General features: G+C 38.8%; 1 protein-coding gene across 1 annotated transcript; it reads right to left on the reverse strand.

The window, feature by feature from the left end:
* Positions 1-1,217: 1,217 nt before the first annotated feature.
* LOC135467638 (homeobox protein SIX1-like) lies at positions 1,218-15,751 on the reverse strand. Its single transcript, XM_064745425.1, is given in 3 exon segments — positions 1,218-2,069; positions 14,992-15,426; positions 15,428-15,751. Coding segments are annotated over 3 exon segments (1,008 nt in total). The 5' UTR covers position 15,751; the 3' UTR covers positions 1,218-1,819.
* Between the last annotated feature and the right edge of the window lie 4,373 nt (positions 15,752-20,124).

A 20,124-nucleotide genomic window follows, 5' to 3' on the forward strand; every position in this document is an offset into this window, starting at 1 on the left:
TGACGTCTTCAGGCATAATGTAATGATGAAAATCAAAAATCAATTGATTTACAAGATGTTTGAAACATACATAACATGATAGCAAACCCACCTACCCTCAGAACGCTTCCTTTCTTGTGTGGGAATAACAAAGCTATTTTAAAGATAAATATATTTTTCTCTAAATAAACATTTGATAAAAGAAGTCAATTCGAAATGTTGATTTGTTAATTTTTTAAAATAATTTGGGTAGGCCTATTTGACATACATGGTAATAATAAAGTTTCTCGAATATTTGGGGAAAATGTTTTTAATAAAACACATTCTTTTTGTCGAATTAGATAGGCCAAAAATTTCCTTGTTTACTGAAAGGACTGATTGAGCAAGAAGTCAGTCTTGACCTATGTTCAAATTAACTTAATCTGTGTCCAAATTAACTTAACCTGTGTCCAGTGTCACGACGATAGATCAGATACTGTATCGTCCAAGGACAACCATATTAATGTAACATGGCTCAACAGCCTGATCTAAGCATTTATGAACAAATACACTTCAGTAGTAAAGAGAACGTAAATAATGATTTGGGCCACAATGAATATTCGATAAGATTAATATATCTCCAGAGAATTTCAGAGAGATGTATTATAGGAAACAGTTTGATACTGATAAAAATAGCCAGTTATGCGACGGATAACGTATATATAACGTCAGTTGAAAACGTTTCGTGTTGGTCTACATCTATTTTATATTTTATAACTCCATGATCTTTGCCGATTTTCCATTTAATAATTACAATACATATATATGGAAAATATTCTTCATCTGATATGAACTTATATTTATCTACGGGCAAACATTAAACACTGAACGAACTTCACAACATGTTAAGTACATTGTGAATACTGATAGATAATGACAATGCAGTTCACCAGTTGATTAATATTTGTTACGATAATTAACAGAACTTCAAGCAGTTGACAGAACAGTCTCGGGATAGGAAACACGCCATGTGTTCAAAGGCAGTGCCAATAGTCGATAAGCAATGTCACGATTTTCCATCTATGCCGTTTGACGGAGATCCACTGAACGACACAACACTAAATAATACCGAGTGTACGATCCTGTTGATTACATATACAGAGTCCTTTAAGTTTAATGTCTGTGAAGATTCCACGCTCCATTGTAAACGTAGTGTGTTTAGTTGTCAAGGCCTTCATAAAAGCAGCCACTATAGCGATTCTCTGTACGGTGACGCACAGTACACATGCACAGCACACGGGCGATGTCATGTAGATACATTCTGGCTATTCAGACCACACTACTCGTGCACAGCAAACACTCTCTCTATACACGCCGCACAACCAGACCGTCGTGGGCACACTGGTGACCGTCGACTGTGTACACATGTCGACACACGATAAAGTACCACAATAAGTGGTTTTCCAGAGGCACACTGATGCCAAATGCATATATAGCGACGCCGTGTAGATCGTCAGTTTCGACACCTTGCTTCGCTACTGATGCGCATGTATAGCACAGCGACATGATACTCTTCCTTGAACATATATATCTCTGCTTCAATAGCCTTGTCCGTGACATCAGTTACAATGTTGATATATGGAAAAGTGACGTGCGCAAACATACTTAATCGTTACAAACGTTCTTCACTGGCTAAGCAGCCTGTATCCTGTATGCTTTGAAGCAAAGTTGTTTGAAGCAAATTCAAGACACGTTGTCTGTTGTCTTGATAAATAATGCAGTTTTTTTGTCTCCAGCCCTTCATATATTACAAGCTGTTGGATATGGTGGTGATGACGTCACTGTGACGTTCTCTCTGACGTCACACCGGCGGCACTGTGTGATGAAGATGATGGTGGTCGAAAGTGCTTGCGCAGCGATAGTGAGCCTGGAGCGGCTCGTTCTTCAGTAACGGAAGTGACAAGTTAGCCATATTGTTTCTCGCGTCATCCAGCATTTTGAAATTGGCCATGTGCAGGTCGTGTGATAGGGACGGCGGCATCAAAGGCTGTCCATTGTTACACATGGAGTGGAGACGGTCGTGCTTGTAATTCTCCCCATTCATCAGGTCTCTGTAAATATAAAAGTACACAAACTATATTATCAATTATTTATAGAAATTTTAATTGTTATTATTTGGTTTAATTAAAGACCATATTGCTCAAGAAAATGGAACTTTTCCTGTTGAGGACATACATTTGTTGAGGACCTCATCTATTTGCCAGTTTTACTTTCATTTATGTAAAGTTATGTCGTCAAACCTGTAAAGAGAGTACACACAGGTCGTAATATAATTCTGGTTAACTAATACTAGATTGTAAGCGCAGAGAGGATAATAATGGATACATGAAATGGTACTATAATGTTTCTGAAAGCTAAGCTGGGTAAAATGAAAAAGATTTCAGATCTATACAGAAAGCTACTTTTTCCGGACTGTCTACTGTGATCTCACTAAAACTGGAGTCTAAATATTTTTGTATTTATACAAACCAAGAAGAAAACTCAGAAGCTTTTTTGTACTTCTATATCTTCGGATACAGCCGGAACACCATGTTTAGAAATAAAAACCAAGCCTTTCATGTAACGTTTGCCAATGCCTCATGTGTACACTTGTTGCACCATGCGTTAAACAGTTTTGTGAAATTTGTTTTTCATGAGTTATTGGTTACTAACAGAGCTGGAATGTCTTTCCTCCAGTGGAAAGATAAAAGCAAGGTTTAATGATTGAAAACAAAAGCGGTTATGTCCGTAGGGGAACAACTACGAGTTAAGATTGGCAAAAGGGATTAGAGTCAAGTGCCGTATTAAGAAGATCGGAACTGCCGGAAACTGACATCGTGTTCTCCAAATGTCGGCAGGAAACTTCGGCTGTTGAAGAGGCGAAACGGGATTAAGAGGTCGCTTGCTATATACGCGAAGCTATTGGCACAGCGCGGTTACCAGCTATCTCTAATTGTGCCCCGTTTTCCCTCCTGCTTTGTTGTCATGATATGTCGTATCGCTTTTCTCATAAGAAGCAATTTCGTCTAACAGTCTCCTGTGTGTGGCTGTGAGTGTCGGGTGGCCTTGTCTCCCCTTACCAACATCACGCACCTGCCTCCGATAGACAGCTCATTGTTCACCAGGCTCTGTTTGATCTACTCTTTTCACTCGAAGCAGCCTAATGTTTTCATCGACCTTCAGAATTAATTCCCGGAGATTTCCGCTGTTAAAGTCAGCCTCTGTATATCTCATCTTGATGGGGCTAGCATGGACGTGACGGCTCACATCCTGAATGAAGTTTTAGTGTTTAGCGGTAATGGTGTGGCCAGTCTTTTCAGTTGTAAATCGCAATCTTTCTCCATTTCCGGATAAGGTTACAACCTGAACTTCTAATTAAAATGACAAATCATATTAAGAAACATATCGTTACAAGGCTGTCAACAAGGTTGAATTCCAGTTTTCATTGTAGGTCAATGGTGTCCATTCTCTTATATATGAAAACCGAAATTAGTAATTTGTTCGGATTACAAATGTTCGGACATATCGCGTGTACCGTCCAGTGGTACAACGTAAAATGATTGATTATTAATTATACCTGACACGCTTAATGGTTTATAGGTCTATCCTATGGCATAGGGGATAGCGATGCATGATACAGCACTGAACAGTTACAGAGTGTTACTAAACATCTGAACTTATTAAGACGTAGACAAGTCATACCGATGGCAATAAAATAATACATCACATCTTAATAATTATAATAATAATAAGATTAATATATCGTCCTAAAAGCATAACACTGAAACATAATTTTTAATCTTTTTGTGCCCTGTATATCTCATATGTTGAACTGTGTGTAAATTTTCTTTATATACTTTTCAGGTACCGTTAGCATAAGCAGCAAATAGCGAAATGTATATGTAAATACTGTGTATTATCTGTGCAGCTAAATCTTGTGCAGTTAAATATGGCGTTTAGGATATGCCTTAACATATAAAAGTGCAAAAAAGCTTCTCAACTTTCTTCTTGGAATGTAAAAGTACAAAAACATTTAAACTACAGATTTCTTAAGGCTACAGCAGACAGTCCGGAAAAGGTTATTTATTTATTTATTTGATTGGTGTTTTACGCCGTACTCAAGAATATTTCACTTATACTACGGAAGGGAAGAATTATGGTGACAGGAAACCGGGCAAACCCCGGAGGAAACCCACGTTGGTTGCTGACAGACCCTCTCAAGTACAGCCGGAGAGCAAGCCAGCATGAGCTGGATTTTAACTCACAGCGACCGCTTTGGTGAGAGTCTCCTGGGTCATTACGATGCGCTAACTGGCTAACCAACTGAGCCACGGAGGCTTCCAGGAAAAGGTAGCTTGCTGTGCAGATCAGAGGTCTCTTATCAGAGCATGATATCCTGAATGTACTCAAGATTGGTTGTCATGTGATTTGTCCAAGAGATTTGTCTGAATTTCCACTTGTCTCGAAAGGTACATCAGCCAAGAGGCTATAGGCCGATTGAATTCGACGAAAGGTACTGTTAAGCGTCCTATTTTGCCAAATATGTTAACATTTTTAAATGACAAGTAACACATGTGAAAAGTGTCTTGTAAAATACATGTGTTATAGGAATGAAATAAGGTTTAATATTTTGTAAGTTTTCTTTATATTCTTTTCAGGTACCGTTAGCATCAGGAGCAATGATGTTCTGAATGTACTCAAGATTGAGTACCGAGTACAAAATGTTTTTATTCTGGTTAGTGATTTAATCGTAAGCAACAATATTTGAAATTCTCAGATACCCAGCTGATGATACTATTGACTGACTGATTGATGAATTGATGAATTGGTATGTTTTAGCGAGCCAGTCTGCAGGGAGGGTGGTGTTCAGTGATAGAGGTGTGCACCGCTGGCTAATTACAGGTAGAGATCAGGTCGGTTACGTCATTTCCTTCACACCTGACACTCAGGTATTGTCCACCACTGATCACAGGTGAGCTCTCGCCTTCATCGCAGGTCAAATTACCTGCTCGGCCTTTTCCAGTGTACAGGCTCTCTCATGGCCTTTGTCACACCTATCTCTCAAATCATCCTCACTTTAAGGTCCAGCTGCTTGACTTCTCGGCTGTCACACACAATTTGTCTTTAAACCAAATTCACAGTTAACAACAGCAACCTGGCGTATGGTTTCACTTAATGCCATCACCCTCAGCTCCCTCTACTCCCCAGCCGTCCTCGTTGTTCGTCAACTACTTCATCTGTTCTTAATATTGGACATTTAATCCAACCAAATTGACAATATTTGGACACTGGACCAAACGGTTAGCAGCTGTATCTTGACAAATTATAAGATTCAAGCTTTAGTGTAACTAATCTTGAAACACATTTTTTTTAACAGGTAAATACATCTGCACAACAAACAGTTTAGTATGAATAGATCCTTGAAAATTCCGTCATCACAAAGTTGAACAACTAAATACATGTTAGCGATAAAGTTAACTTCAGTCATTTAACGTTTTCAGTACGTTACTAATAATTCATCTTGATGTTATTCGGCCGTTTGTTTGATTCAGTCCAATTCAGTGTGTCATTAGGTGTGTAGGGTGCCATATTTATTAAGAATAATCACGTCGTATCATAGTTCAATTATCACGGTTGTAAACGCCGAAAAACTGTCTATACAATCTTTGTTGGATCCTTGTGGCACACTATTTTTCTATTTTTTGTTTTCCTATTTTTTCAGGACGATGAATTGCAATGAATTTCAAAGTACATGTGTATATGCAACCCTCAGAAACAAAGTTTACATCTGTTGGCAGAGTTGTACGTGAAACATCACGTGTTGAAACTCTAAATACGTGTGAATTACCTATTATCAGACACATATGGGAGACGAGACAGTATGGCCTACGCGCAACTATTCACCATAAAGCATAATCTAAAAGTAAATGTATGATATGACAAAATGACAGTCGTGTTTATAGAAATGACGCGGACAAAGCCATAGCATCCGCTTTACATGTCAAACCCTTCACTTTGCTATTGTAATAAAACTGTTTGCTGCTGATATTTGTAAATTTTACTCGTTGTATTTACGCACAGTCGGGTATTATACTGACAAACCGGATATGTAAGATTAAAATTATAAGCCGAAGCCCCCCTGTTATATACCACTACAAAACAATGCTTCAGGGACACTTTCGTAGTTTGACATTTTCTGTAGTAGTGGTGTATACTGACGGCCAGGTTAAAGTCATTAGAATTATTTACACGCACGACTGAGGGTGATGGAGGATAAGAAGGGGAACGATGCCTATAATCTGACCTTGTTATGATTATACACCCACAGCCGAGCTACGCCCTGTTGTCTGCCCACAAAAACCTCGGCCAGGGAAAAACCGATAAAATTATCATTTCATCGTCCGATCAAACATGGCTTATAACACCAATCACAGCTCATTATTATTTATGAAGGCACAAAATTTGCTTCTTTGAAATCGAACACACCGGTGAGAGAGACTGTAGAAAGTAGCCGGTATAAAGTCCATAGGTGAGCTCCGCGCATGAACACTGCTGAGATTTGGCCGCAGGCCCGTTTACATCACCCATCGTATTGTACGTGTGGAGGAATACGCTCTGCAATAATGACAGGGACTAATGTGAAAGCGGTAGTCACATATTAATACATTTACGCGTGTTACCGGCCTAGCTCTCTTATTTCTGATCAAAGTGACAGCGGACACCAAGAAATATTAAAATCCCCTAAAGGCGTAGGTATTAGGGCTATCCCTTCTGGACTTTGATATCTAGCATTTGGACACAACCGTAAAGAAAATGGCTATAAACTGTAACACGAGTATAATATTACCTGTATGACTTTGGTCTATACCCTGAACCAGACACACTGTACACTAAGAAAAGAAAGGGATAAATTACTATTATATTCACCTACAGAAAAAACGGGAAGAAAACTAGTTCTTCTTTGAGGTGCGTGGCTGTGCTTGGAAGGGGCGTGACTCGGAGTTGAATGGAGGGACTGGGGCTAGAGCTGCTGTACAGAGAGCGGATAATGCGGAGTTAGCCGTCAGTGAAAGCCACGAGCACGATTATCGTTCATTAGAGCTAGGTGCGGCCGGAGTCAGCTAGTGAGAAAGGCAAACATTGAATCTTTATCAGAGTTTCTGCACCCAAACATTGTCAACTTCACCCTTCATGTTAAGTGCTTCAAATTATTCCCTTGGCTGCACTTGTATGTTTTCACAATGAAACTTTACGATAAGGATCTATGAGAGATGTCAGTGTTACTTTGTCGCTGACAAGCCGGGAGAAAATTGCTCAGAATTATCCTTTGAGACGAAAAGGTTACCATCTGTCTAAAGAGCAGCGAATACGTCCCGTGTTACGTCTCTTCTCCGCGATCTGACTGTATGTGGTGCGGAGAAGGATAACAAGGTGAGCTGGTGGCACACCAAGGGGCTGGAGAGTTGTTAAACATCGACAATTTTTAAGACGTTTGTCTGAAGATTGTCGGAAAGAAAGCTGAGACAGCCTGGGCGCCAGCATGATGTCATTTGTGACGACATCTCGTATGACGAGCAAAGTGGACAAAAGCCGTTAAACACAAATTAGCTGATTTTGACACAGGCTACCTATAGACAACCCGTCCACGAATGTCAAGCACAAAAGATGAAACATGCTTATTGACGTTACGTTGTGTAGAGTGACAATGAAGTGACTATATTAAACGACTATATTATATCTTTATAAAAATTTGTGACACCAGTCCTTGATAATAGTTCAGTGATAAAAATATTCTAAAAGTGACTGACGTACATATATAATTCAAGATACAATCTTTACTGAGTGACGAAAACCTGTATTTAAGTGACGCAAACCTACTGATGAAAATCTAGGCGCATGTTGACAGAATGTATCCAGCACGTGACAAAATCGATATTGCACGTGACAAAAATCTGTAATATATAACAGAAGAAATGAGAGTACATTTACCGTTAACGCGCATGTATATAAAGGATTTAAAGGAGAATGCATGTAATTTTAAGAAAACGTAAATTTAAAAAATTCATAAAAGTACTTTTTATGAAAAACATCTGTGATTTAAAGGTCCAATCACCGTAACATGTTTCTGCTGATGTTTATTTTTAGGTCATCTTTTGCCCTTTTTGTTTTGTACTAATTATACCTCTGATATAACCTAAGGTGACTCGATTGAAGTTATGGGCGGAAACAAAATCTATATCTTCGAACAAATGCATATGTGCCTACTTATCTCTTCTATCAATCCAAATATATTCGAGATACAACACAACGCAACAATATTAACATAAAACACCAGATAATACATTTATATTGATCCGTCAAGAGTAATAAGTGACCATAGTGCGGATTTGTGTACCAACACTAGAGCTCATGTGCGGGTTCCTGTGTTATACACAGACAGTGTATCCAGACAGTGGGTGGGGGCCACTGCTCGAGAAGGTTCCGGCAGGCAGGCACTGAAGTGAGGCTTTCCGTTAATTAGGAAAATGGTGAGAATACTGAAGCACAGTTGTAATGACATCCCATCAGCTCTAAATAGAACCCCTACTTACAAGCGGATAAATGCCAGATTCAGCGCTTGTGATGAAACGGTTAGATAAAGCTGGCGGTTTCGCTGAAATATATATAAATCCTACTTGCGACAAAACTTCCAAATCACGTTTCAGATTAGTGAATATATTTCCTTGTTTTTCATTTACGCAGTTATCACTTAGTAAACGTTTCTCGTTGCCATGTATGATGTCCGCGTAGCAACGGAGAGCAACAGCCTGGCTAATATATTTGCTTGCTTTATGTACATGTATAAAGGAAAAACCGTTTTATATGCCTTTTCCATCACACACATGCTATATTACAAGAAAATCTCATAAAATTTGTACAATAAAGGCATCTTAACTTGGATTTTTAAATAAATTAGAACCCTCGCAAAGTTTATATATGTGGATAGCAACTTCTGATTTATCAGTTCTCAATGTTTCATAGGCTAAATTATCAAGTTGAATGCTTGACAATAATATTAGAATGTACGTCGAAATTTTGCAAAGTAATAATTCAGAAGTTGCCATCTATATGTATACCCTGCGATGTTACTCCATCAAGTTTGGTGTGCCCTTTAAATACGTTCCATAAAAAGCTACTCTTAATACCTTGTAAAGAGAGGGAAATTGCTCGTCTTCGTTTTGGAAGAAGGTATAACGTCAGATAGCCAGTTTAATCCCCGTGCTGTAAAACTTTGAGGTACCGAAGATATTGTGAAACCCTATTTAAGGAGAACCAATAGGGCGTGGTTTTGTCTCCATTTAAGACATAGAATTTCTTGAGTTTTCACAGCAATTAGACGCGCAGTTTGCTGATCATGTTCGTCCATACAGCAATGACCGTTGCCTTTCTTTAAACAGCCTCGTCTCCTCTCCTCGGAGTGTTTCGGCCTTCGCTGAGGAAATTGAGCCCCTGAGAGTGTCAACAAAGCTCAATGAGGAGTAGCCAGTTGTAGTGCCTGAAAAGGGGATTTGTAAGATTGTGCTATTGTTGTGTCTGTGTCGTGTATAGAGAACCTCTTGCCGGCCCTTGTCACCAATGGACGAGTATGAAGCCTTTCATGTGACCACCATAAACATGATAATATCAACACGTGTTGAACATTGACCGAAGCTCGGATCATCCCCTTAATCCGACTGAGAGGAATTCAACAATGCGTCTCTCCCTGCAACCCCGTATTCTTTCTTATTTGTCTTTCCTTAAATTCGAATATACGTGTGTAAAAATTTATTAAAACTAATAACTATATATTTAGACTCGAATCCAATGCATGTATAAGGTAAAAATAATTCCTGTGGGATACAAAGGAAAGTGATGTCCTAAATAAGTGAAGAAACGAACAAGTAAAATACAAACATGTTTACACAATGATCAGATTATTTGGCAAAAATCATATACTGTGTTCAGCCACTCATTCACTACATACTAGAATATTTAGAAATCTAATTATTAATCATTGCAAATTCCATTAACGTCAGTTAACTAAATGTGGACTATTCGCACCGTGAACCATAGAGTTTTATGTTAAAAAAAGAAAACGCAAACAGGGTTAAATGAAATATGCCTTCTTCAAGCCCTATTTCAATAGTTCGTGGAATACCCGTGCCCAGAAAATTGCAGTACAGTACGACGGTGAGAGGATTCTCATAAAAGAATTTTAAAAAAAGTTTGATATAGTAATAAAAACAAAATAACAGAAGAATCATTCATAGAGCAGATATACATTGGCAAGTATATGGCATTAAACAAGAAATAAATACATAAATGATGAAATATCAGATATACTTATAGTTACTTACAAAAATCAAAACATCTTATGTTTAAATCCATGTATATACTTGTGGGTTAGTGGCTACCGTACTACTTTTGAATCACAACCTGTTAGGTTATGGTCTGTAACGCTCGTCATTTCGAACTGTATCTAATTCATGGACTCATTCATGGATCATGAATTTGAAATTTGATATGGAATTCAGGCCTGGAATATCCACTGTCTCCCCGGCATCATTGAAAACTGATGACCGCTTCTCTCTTGTGTGTTACCGGCTTTATTTCCTATAAGTATAATTAGTTAGAGCTAAACGTTGTTTTGGAAATGGATCTTGCGATTATCGACTTGGAGCGCCCTTCGCGGACTACGAATGGTATATGAATGTCGGACATGACGCTTATATTTATTTCTGTTTTATCCACCAACCGACAAAGACAACGTCCATTTACATTGGTATCATTTGTGTATGTAGTTTTAAACTGTTTAAAATGATATAAGCTACAAAAATATATATCCAAGAATGGTTCAAGACTAAAGTTTCCGTCCAAGGAATAGGTGATTATATACAAACCACTGTTGTTAGCTTGTGGATCTGCCAGCATTTGCGTGCATCAGTACTGTACTGATAGATGGAAGTTAGGTAGCATAAGGATTATATGTAAAAGCATCTGGAATGTGGAAACACCGTCATTTCCGACACATTTACAAGAAAATAGATACGTTCTTCCCGCGTGTCGTTGTCCGAGTAGACATAAACCTGTGGCATTTGGAATTGGAGGTGAATGTGGTGGATAATATGAGATAGATAAAATGTCAGACAGAAGCATGGATCCCTATTACTCTGGCTCTGCTCAGATAAGACTATGACGTGAGTACTGAGTCTTGTCAGATAGGGAATCCCCAGATGTTCTGCTTGTCATTCCACCCAAAGTAGTTGCCAAAACTCGCCCCATTCATCCCTATGACCGATGTACACACAAACTGCTGCTCTGTTGTACCAGCCACAATTTAAAACAGAAGAACTGGAACAGATTTTGACCTTAGGAAGATTCTGGAACAGCAACTGTGTGTTTTATGTACAATGGTTTCATCACACCTTTTCATTTCAAAATAATTATTAAACCTTCTGCATTTTTTCTATGACATTAAACGTAGGCTGACACAATTATTTCTGCTTTATTAAAGTCGATCCATCCCTTAAAAATCTTAAGATGTTTTCTCTCGTTACTTTTTCACATTTGTTTTGTTCTGAACATAACGTACCATAACGTAACGTAGAACACACACTCCGCCAACTTGATCCCCAAGTGTGTTCTTATGAAGACAGATACATGTGCCGATGGCCTTATTTACTATCTTTAATTCATTCACTCAGTAATACTTTTATACCTGAATACATGAATAAAGAGCAAGTCTATCTTATAAAGACGCGTCAAATTGTAAAGTTCGCTGATAAATGAAGATCACGTTTTATCTATGAGCGGAATGTCTACTTAAAATAGATGTTAAAATATAAACGAATTTGATTGTGTAAAACTTTTTTTATATAGAAACCTTTGTTGGGTAGAAATATATGAAAGAGCTACAGATAGGTAACAGTTTGCGAAATCATGGAGACAAATAAAATGTATTGAATTTTCCTTCAATGGCGAGTTATTTAAAATAAAAAAGACTATAGCATGGAGAGGAAAACCAGAACAGCGTCAGCGGTGCCATATTTGGCCAAAGGTAACACGTAACCGGCTTCTTGTCAATTTACATCATTTCTAACTACTCAAGCAAATGCTTACACAATATCAACTTGCACGCCTTTTGTCACCATGGCTAAAACAGAATTAGGAAAACAATGTAGGGATATTCTTTCCAATTTATTGTTCCAGAATTACTCAACGTGCTGTTTTGTCATCGTAAAACAATCACATAAAAACAATGCCAAGGGTTCGGTCTGGAAATACCTTATTCAAAATGATATAAACATCATCTACATATGATGTAATAAATTCGTCATGGAAGAACTGTTTGATACAGTTTTTGCAAAGAATTAAGTCTAAATTAAATATCTAATCACGACAGTTATTATGAAGCTTATGTGATTACGTGTCGCAAACGTGTCCTTATTCATCATATTAAATGTTACTTAATTTCGTACATATAATTGTTTACCATGAGACATATATGCTAGGAATTTTATTCAGCTCATCCAACTGAAACCTTTCTCCTTACACAACAATTCTCAGTTTATTTCACACGATAAGAGGTGGAGTGTATTTGATTTTGCGCGTGCCTTTCAACATATGTCAAGTTCTAACCGGGTCTAATAAGACCTTGAACACAAACTAGCTGTGAATTGAGGAATTAATGGGTACTAGCGACTGTTCAAAAGGCAGCATGCAAGAGAACATTCTCACAGAGATTGTTTTACATAGTTTCGATCGTGTGAAGGTGTATAAGCTGTCTATTGAGGTGGTATAGTTGCAAAAAGGATACAGAACAGTATGGCCGCAGATTTACAACGTACACACCCAATAATTAATTACAATACAATCAGCGAGCCCGGGTAGAAAATAATCGCCTGGTCGGAGGAGAAAGAGCTATCATTGAATTATCCGGGAAGCAAGCCGGCCGTAAAATCCAGCTCTTTTTGCTGCTTCTGCTTTCCGGCTAAGGATTGCAGATGACGGAGTCGACTCATTGCTGGAGACAACATGTTTTATCCCAATGACAAAAGGGATTTCCGAACCAGTGGGTTTTTACCGTTCTTCATAGTCAGGAGTACTGGCCGTTAAAAGGCGTCTAGTCTCCTGAGGCCGTCAGACCTGGTCTAATAACGGCCTAATCGTCAGGCGGCGACTGTAAGCGATTTGAAAACAGACGTTCCCTGAGCCCTATGCAGGAATACAGACCCGCAAACAGTTAGGCCAAGAAAACACAACAACATTGCCATGACATATACTTAGAAATGACAAAATGAACCCCATTAAACTTTAATGGAATCAATAATAGACTAGTAAATATAATATAATGGCCCGCTAAGCCACGTAGAATGACATCAAATATACAATGGCTTTCCTGGGAGAGGCTTAACACCGGTGAAGAGGCCCATCTTAGGGTACAGTTACAAATGAGAAAATAACCAGAAACCCGTCTTAGAACCCAGCGTCTTACGAACTTCAAAGACGAGCTATAGTATATCCCTGCGTTTTCCATAATTATTCAGTGAGCTTGCGTCCCTAAGGGAATTCAGTAGAATGTCGCACTGGTTGTCTGTATTTTGATCACATAAATCCTATTAGATCCTATTACACAGATTTAAGAAGTTCAGCTTATCGTTAATAATGTGATGTCTATAATTTGATTCGTTAACCAAATAATGCGTGAACACCAAATTAATTACGCCATATTAAAATCGATTAAAGATACACAAATGTACCCAATTTACTATACAAATACATGCGTTGATTTGATTACCGGCACTGATCAATCGAGACGAGCGAAAATACTGGCTAGAGTGAGACTCGAACTCATGACCTAGGTTCCAGTGTCACCCGGGTCAGTATTTCCATTCGTCTGGATAAATCAGTGATAGAAATTATATCTACTCGTATTATTCCTTGGCGATTATTGCAAAATACATACGCTACCTCACAAATATAATAAATGTTGCCGCATTTATATCTAATAAGCTAAAATAACGACCAAACACAAGATCAAGCACGAATAAAATAAAATAATATGGAAAATTCAATATCAATAATAATAGCAATGAATCTGAACACATTTCATGCCGAAGTGTACGTGTTTGTGGGTAATTGCTTAAATAATAGTTTTTAGGGTGAATATTTTTCTTCCAAAACTCATCTGCCTGTCGTTTTACTAAGCAACTATATAGGTTTTTGATTCGAAATATATACATATACATGCATGTTCATTCGACAAAGGCCTCAACTGTTGCAATGTCTGGGCGGACACTCTAGAGAAACGTCCTCTCAATGCTGGAAAATTGTATCAGTTTCTGTAGAAATTTCTTCACGTGAAGTTAAACGGTAACATTTCAATAGCAGTTTTAAGATGCGGTTTATAATCAAGTACTCCAGAAAACACGCCTTCGTTTCTGCTGGGGATCAGCTTATACATAGATAAACAGGAAACAATGGTGTTCAGTGTTGACTATGTGAGGCGGACAGCGCAGGGATACAGACCGCGGATTACTGCTCCATTCACCATCGAATGACGGGATTTTCTGCTCGTGTTATTTCGCTACTTTATCTCGTTTGATGGGGAGAAAATAGTTGGGATTCAACTAAATCATACATACAAAAATTGCGTTTCAAACCGCGAATGTGCCCAGAATTTAAGTGTGGCGGCATCAGGGAACATAACTTTGATGGAATGTTCTCGTTTAGCAAACAAACTAGTTTTCTTATAGATCTTCTAGACTAGCAAGGGCACAGCGAAGGGCCAACAGGGCTCTACGGGCGATTGTAGTGGGTAAAATGAAAGACGTGCCGGACAGAGAAAGACGACATAGGGGTTTGATTAAAAGTAAACAGGGAAAGTTTGTCTACTGTATCGGGGCGGGGCAGAATAACTGCGTATGGTTTTCACACCAGCACTATACTTAGTATTTGCTGTAATTTACAACTTACGCTCGAGTAGGATTGGGCAAGTGTGGAGTCCGGTCCCTCTGGCGACGGTTCTTGAACCAGTTGCTCACTTGAGTCAGGGTCAAGCCGGTTTTCTTCGCTAGATTCCGTTTCTCATCAGGGGTGGGGTACCTGTTGTGTTTATAACTGTCTTTGAGCACTTGTCTGGATTTCTCTTTAAAGCAATACACAGTCTCTTCACCGTCCCAGATCGTCTTGGGCAGGGGATATTTTCTCCGCAGTCTGTATTTGTCAACAGCCCCCAAAGGCCTTCCCCTTAACTTCTGTGCCTCCATGTAATGAGCCTTGTACCAAATCTGCTGCAAAAACGTGTGGTTAGAATTATCAAAACTGTGGCTCTCTAGGATAGCATACAGCTCCCTGAAGGCTCCACGGTGAAAAGCAACAGTTGCTCTTGCCTTTAAAACAGCCTCGCTACCCCGGAGCAACTCGCTCGGCGGGTAGGGACCAGAGAAATTTGGCCAGTCTGTCAATATCACCTTTCTGTTGTAGAGCCTCGCAAACGCACGCCACTTGTTCAGGAGAAAAAGTTAAGTTTTTCCCCGAGAGAAGTTGAGAAGACCCACAAGAATCTGTTTTGTGGAGATCGTTAGATTCGACACTGCTCTGAGAGAGTTCCTGTAAAGTTGTCCTAGTGGGTGGGGAGGGTGATGAAGGGCTGGGTATACACCCGCTCACACCCTGCCGTAAACCCGACTCCTCTATGTTTCTCATTGCTGACTCCATATTCACACTCTGCATGATTTTCATCACGCCGTGGACTTTTGTCAGGATGAATGGAATCTATATAAGAGCTCTCAGCTTATACTTGACAACAATGTGACCGGGGCGCTTTCCCATTGGCTGGCTGCTGGGATAATTGGCGCAGCGCGAGGCGTGGCCCTAGACCGAGCACGCGACCGCAGATTCCCGCAGACAGAACACCGAAACTTCATTTAACTTCCTCCCAGCGTGTGCGGTTAGGATATCTGGCTAATTTGTCATGGTTCGCTAAAACGATAGTTTGACTGCGTGAAAGTGCTTCACAACAGTTTCGAATTCAGTTGATTTTAGTCCGCTTCATTGCGTGTTAAAGAAATCATTCTAGGGATTGAGTGTATTGTTTCGCGCTATGCTGGGTTTCATTGTCCATCACTTCACGGCCGCACAGGTCGTGCATTTAAGGGGTCTCTTCTTGAAATATGTTTTTGAGTTTGGAAAGAGATGAGAGGCAATAGATACCACAGCACAGATAAACACCCTCCAGCTTTCAGTCCTGTAGCTAAATGTACCATCACACATCACCGTTACTTTATATAATCTCACCCAAGTCTCACATCTAGTCCTCAATTAAAACATTTATGAGTAAACCGGAAATTCACTGGGTGTCGCACTGGAATGCGTGTATATTCCTATTCACATATATGTTTTTGCTTTATAAGATAAAGTATATTTTAATGTGAATTTTTCATTACTGAATATATAAATTACTTTGGATAGCCAATGTAGATTTTAGATCAGTAAGCTTTATTCACGATGTATGAAATGAAAACCTATATCGCTCTGATTAGACCTGTCTATGTTATAAAAATAAATGGATGTGTTAAAAGCAAAAGGAATTCTGAAAACAACAAGAAGGAAGTATTTATGCATAAGGCTCAAGGTTACTGGTCGTATATATGTTATTAGGTGCGGTTGACATGCATGCATACGAAACATATGTGCACAGACATTTCTGCTGATTTTATTCCATTTCCATTCCATTTTATTTATTCCACGCATGAACTCAAGCACTCAGTAACTTAAGTCCGCGCAGACCTTTCGTGCATGTATTTATTTACTCAAGAATATTTCACTTATATCACGGCCGCCATCATTATGGTTGGAGGAAACTGGGCAGAATCTAGAAGATATTTGTTAACACTATATTTGTGAACAATCTGCGTCGCAAAAAGTCATTCTTTATATTTATAGCGCACGTAATGATACCCATAAATTCATCATATTCTGTAGGAGCCTGTAATATGTTATAACACATCAATGTACAGCATACATATATTAAAATCATTTTTTAAAATTTAATGTACAGTCGTACAGTTAATTTATACAACACACGGACACATATACAGTACATGGGATACCAAGATATACATGCATACAGTAGTACATCACTGTGATGAGAATGACGTGTTAACTGCGTTATATAACTACATGTATATCTAAGTATATATGGGTGAATCGACTCATATGAATGGCCTTGTGAGCGCCCAGTTCTAACATGTTCGCATAATGCTAAACATCCAGCTTTAAAGAACGCCACTCCAACTTCGACGTATTAGTGGTAAAATGCGAAACGTTAACAACTGGTTATTACTATATAAAGTAATACAAAATCGTGATTAATATTCGAATTTTGCATGTGAGCCTTCATGGGGAAAGTGTTGGATGTTTTCAAATCAAAACATGTAGGAATTAAGGGGCCCACCTTAAAAACTTGCTAAAAGGAAATGTTCTCGGTTGTAGTCGTACAGAAAGATCGCATTTTGTGAGCTTTCCTCACAGAGTAAGTCATATCGCATGGGGCAAATCCTGGTGGCGCAAAATCCGCAATATATCTATATCTGTCTCAGTTCCCACGTCAAGTTCGATATATCATTTGTTTGCCTTCTACAGCTCCTCTGCCTACACTTACCAAATGCCCTTTCTGAGACCTTTTCCTATCCTATAACTCTCTGCTGTGTGCTTTTTGCATACTATACGAATGTATTTATAACACTGCAGGTCTACATAAATATGTTGCATGCTGTATACCCATACGTTATACAGTTTGGAGTTATCTATTTTTTGTCCAGTGTGAAACTGTGAGTATTTGTTAGAAGTTGTGAAAATGTGAGGGAAAGGTAATCCCTTTCTTTATAAGCTCTCAGTTTACAGACTGGAACACAAATCTGCTCGCTTTGCTTCAAAAAGGGCTACCGACGTTTATAACAGACTCGTCATTGGCACAAGCTGTTAGATAATTTATTGAACATTTACAGTTGATCTTCTATCACATTCGCCTTCTGTGTACACCACAACATTCATGAATCTAACACGTACATGTACGTATGTATGAAAATTGTCACACATGCAACTGAGGTAATAAAAATAATACAGATTCTTCTGCTTCCTGTTTTCAAAATGTGACAAATATAAAAACAAAGCAGAAATCTGTTAGTAGAAATACTTAACATTTTAAATGCAATGTCGTTTAACAGCTAAAAATATGAAAATACATCATGATCACTCGTGGTGTACCCCAGTGTACATAAGTCTCAATACTGGTGTACCCCAGTGTACATAAGTCTCAATACTGGTGGAGTACAGTGTACATAAGTCTCAATACTGGTGGAGTTAAGTGTACATGAGTATCCCCACTGCTGAAGTACAGTGTACATGAGTATCACAACCGGTGGAGTACAGTGTACATGAGTATCACTTACTGGTGGTCATCATTGTACATAAGTCTCAATACTGGTGTACCCCAGTGTACATAAGTCTCAATACTGGTGGAGTTAAGTGTACATGAGTATCCCCACTGCTGAAGTACAGTGTACATGAGTATCACAACCGGTGGAGTACAGTGTACATGAGTATCACTACTGGTGGTCATCATTGTACATAAGTCTCAATACTGGTGTACCCCAGTGTACATAAGTCTCAATACTGGTGGAGTTAAGTGTACATGAGTATCCCCACTGCTGAAGTACAGTGTACATGAGTATCACAACCGGTGGAGTACAGTGTACATGAGTATCACTACTGGTGGACATCATTGTACATGAGTATCACTACTGGTGGAGTACAGTGTACATGAGTATCACTACTGGTGGTCATCATTGTACATGAGTATGACTACTGGTGGTGTTCAGTGTACATGAGTATGACTACTGGTGGTGTACAGTGTACATGAGTATCACTACTGCTGAAGTACAGTGTACATGAGTATCACTACTGGTGGTGTACAGTGTACATGAGTATCACTACTGTGGGAATGCAGTGCAGATGGATATAACTACTGTGGCAGTGCAGTGTGCACAGATATCACTACACCTGCAGTACAGTTCACATTTGTTCTTGGTTTCAAATATAATACTTAATACTTATAATACTTATAATATATAAAATTATATATAATTTTATGTGACTATATCAAAGCACATTTAGTCCAAGGAGACCTGGCTAGCGAAGGAAGGTGTAGGGGAAACCTGACGTTGGATTAGGATGAAAACACAGGAAGTGTTCCCAAGGTGGAAGAAGAAAATATCTTAATACCATGTGTTTTGCATAGTGTCCAGAGAAATATGAAAGACACAGAACTTTGACTGCACTGGCAATGTGTTTACAGAATACATGGTTTCAGTGCTCATCCAGACAAGCTCATGGGGGCCGTACTGCTGTCAGTGGAGATCACGCCCCTTCACTGTGGAAGGCGGAGCTGTGACAAGGCCTCAGGCCATCGCTCAACTCATTTCTCGTCCACGGCAATGTCAACAGCTCTAACATATGTTTTGTCTGCACTTGAATGAATCTGTGTGCGGATGATTCAAAATGACCATGGTCTCTATTTATTTAGTCTATGAATCCGAAAAACGGAGTATTGTTGAACCAGAGAAATCGGTCATAGAACAGAGGAAAAAACGTATACTGTGGTAAAAATGGAGAGATTAAACCGTAAACCTCGTCATTTACCACAAAAGAAGCCATAAACTGCCTCTTTATACATGCCTTTGGGATTTTTTAAAACTTTGATTAGAAATAATGATTTATTAAATTTATTTCAATTTACGTTGACCTTTAAACATCCGAGCGGTTTTAGGATGACATTAACACGTGGTAATGGACTATGTGTCTATCACACTAAAGACTGCTTGACTACGGCGTACACATCGTCATGAGTCTGGGTTAAGAATAAATGCTAATCCTCATAACAAATCCAGGATATATCAGCTAGAGTATTTATAACGAAGGTGCTAAATTTCCACACAATCGATATGGTACAAACTGTGAATCGCAGTAACATGAACTCATGAAACAAAACAGGGGACAGATTGGGCTATTCAAATGGGCTATAATTCCAACTGTACATGAAACAGA

Source organism: Liolophura sinensis, chromosome 6 (genome assembly GCF_032854445.1).
Source record: "Liolophura sinensis isolate JHLJ2023 chromosome 6, CUHK_Ljap_v2, whole genome shotgun sequence".
Classification (NCBI taxonomy): Eukaryota; Metazoa; Mollusca; class Polyplacophora; order Chitonida; family Chitonidae; genus Liolophura; species Liolophura sinensis.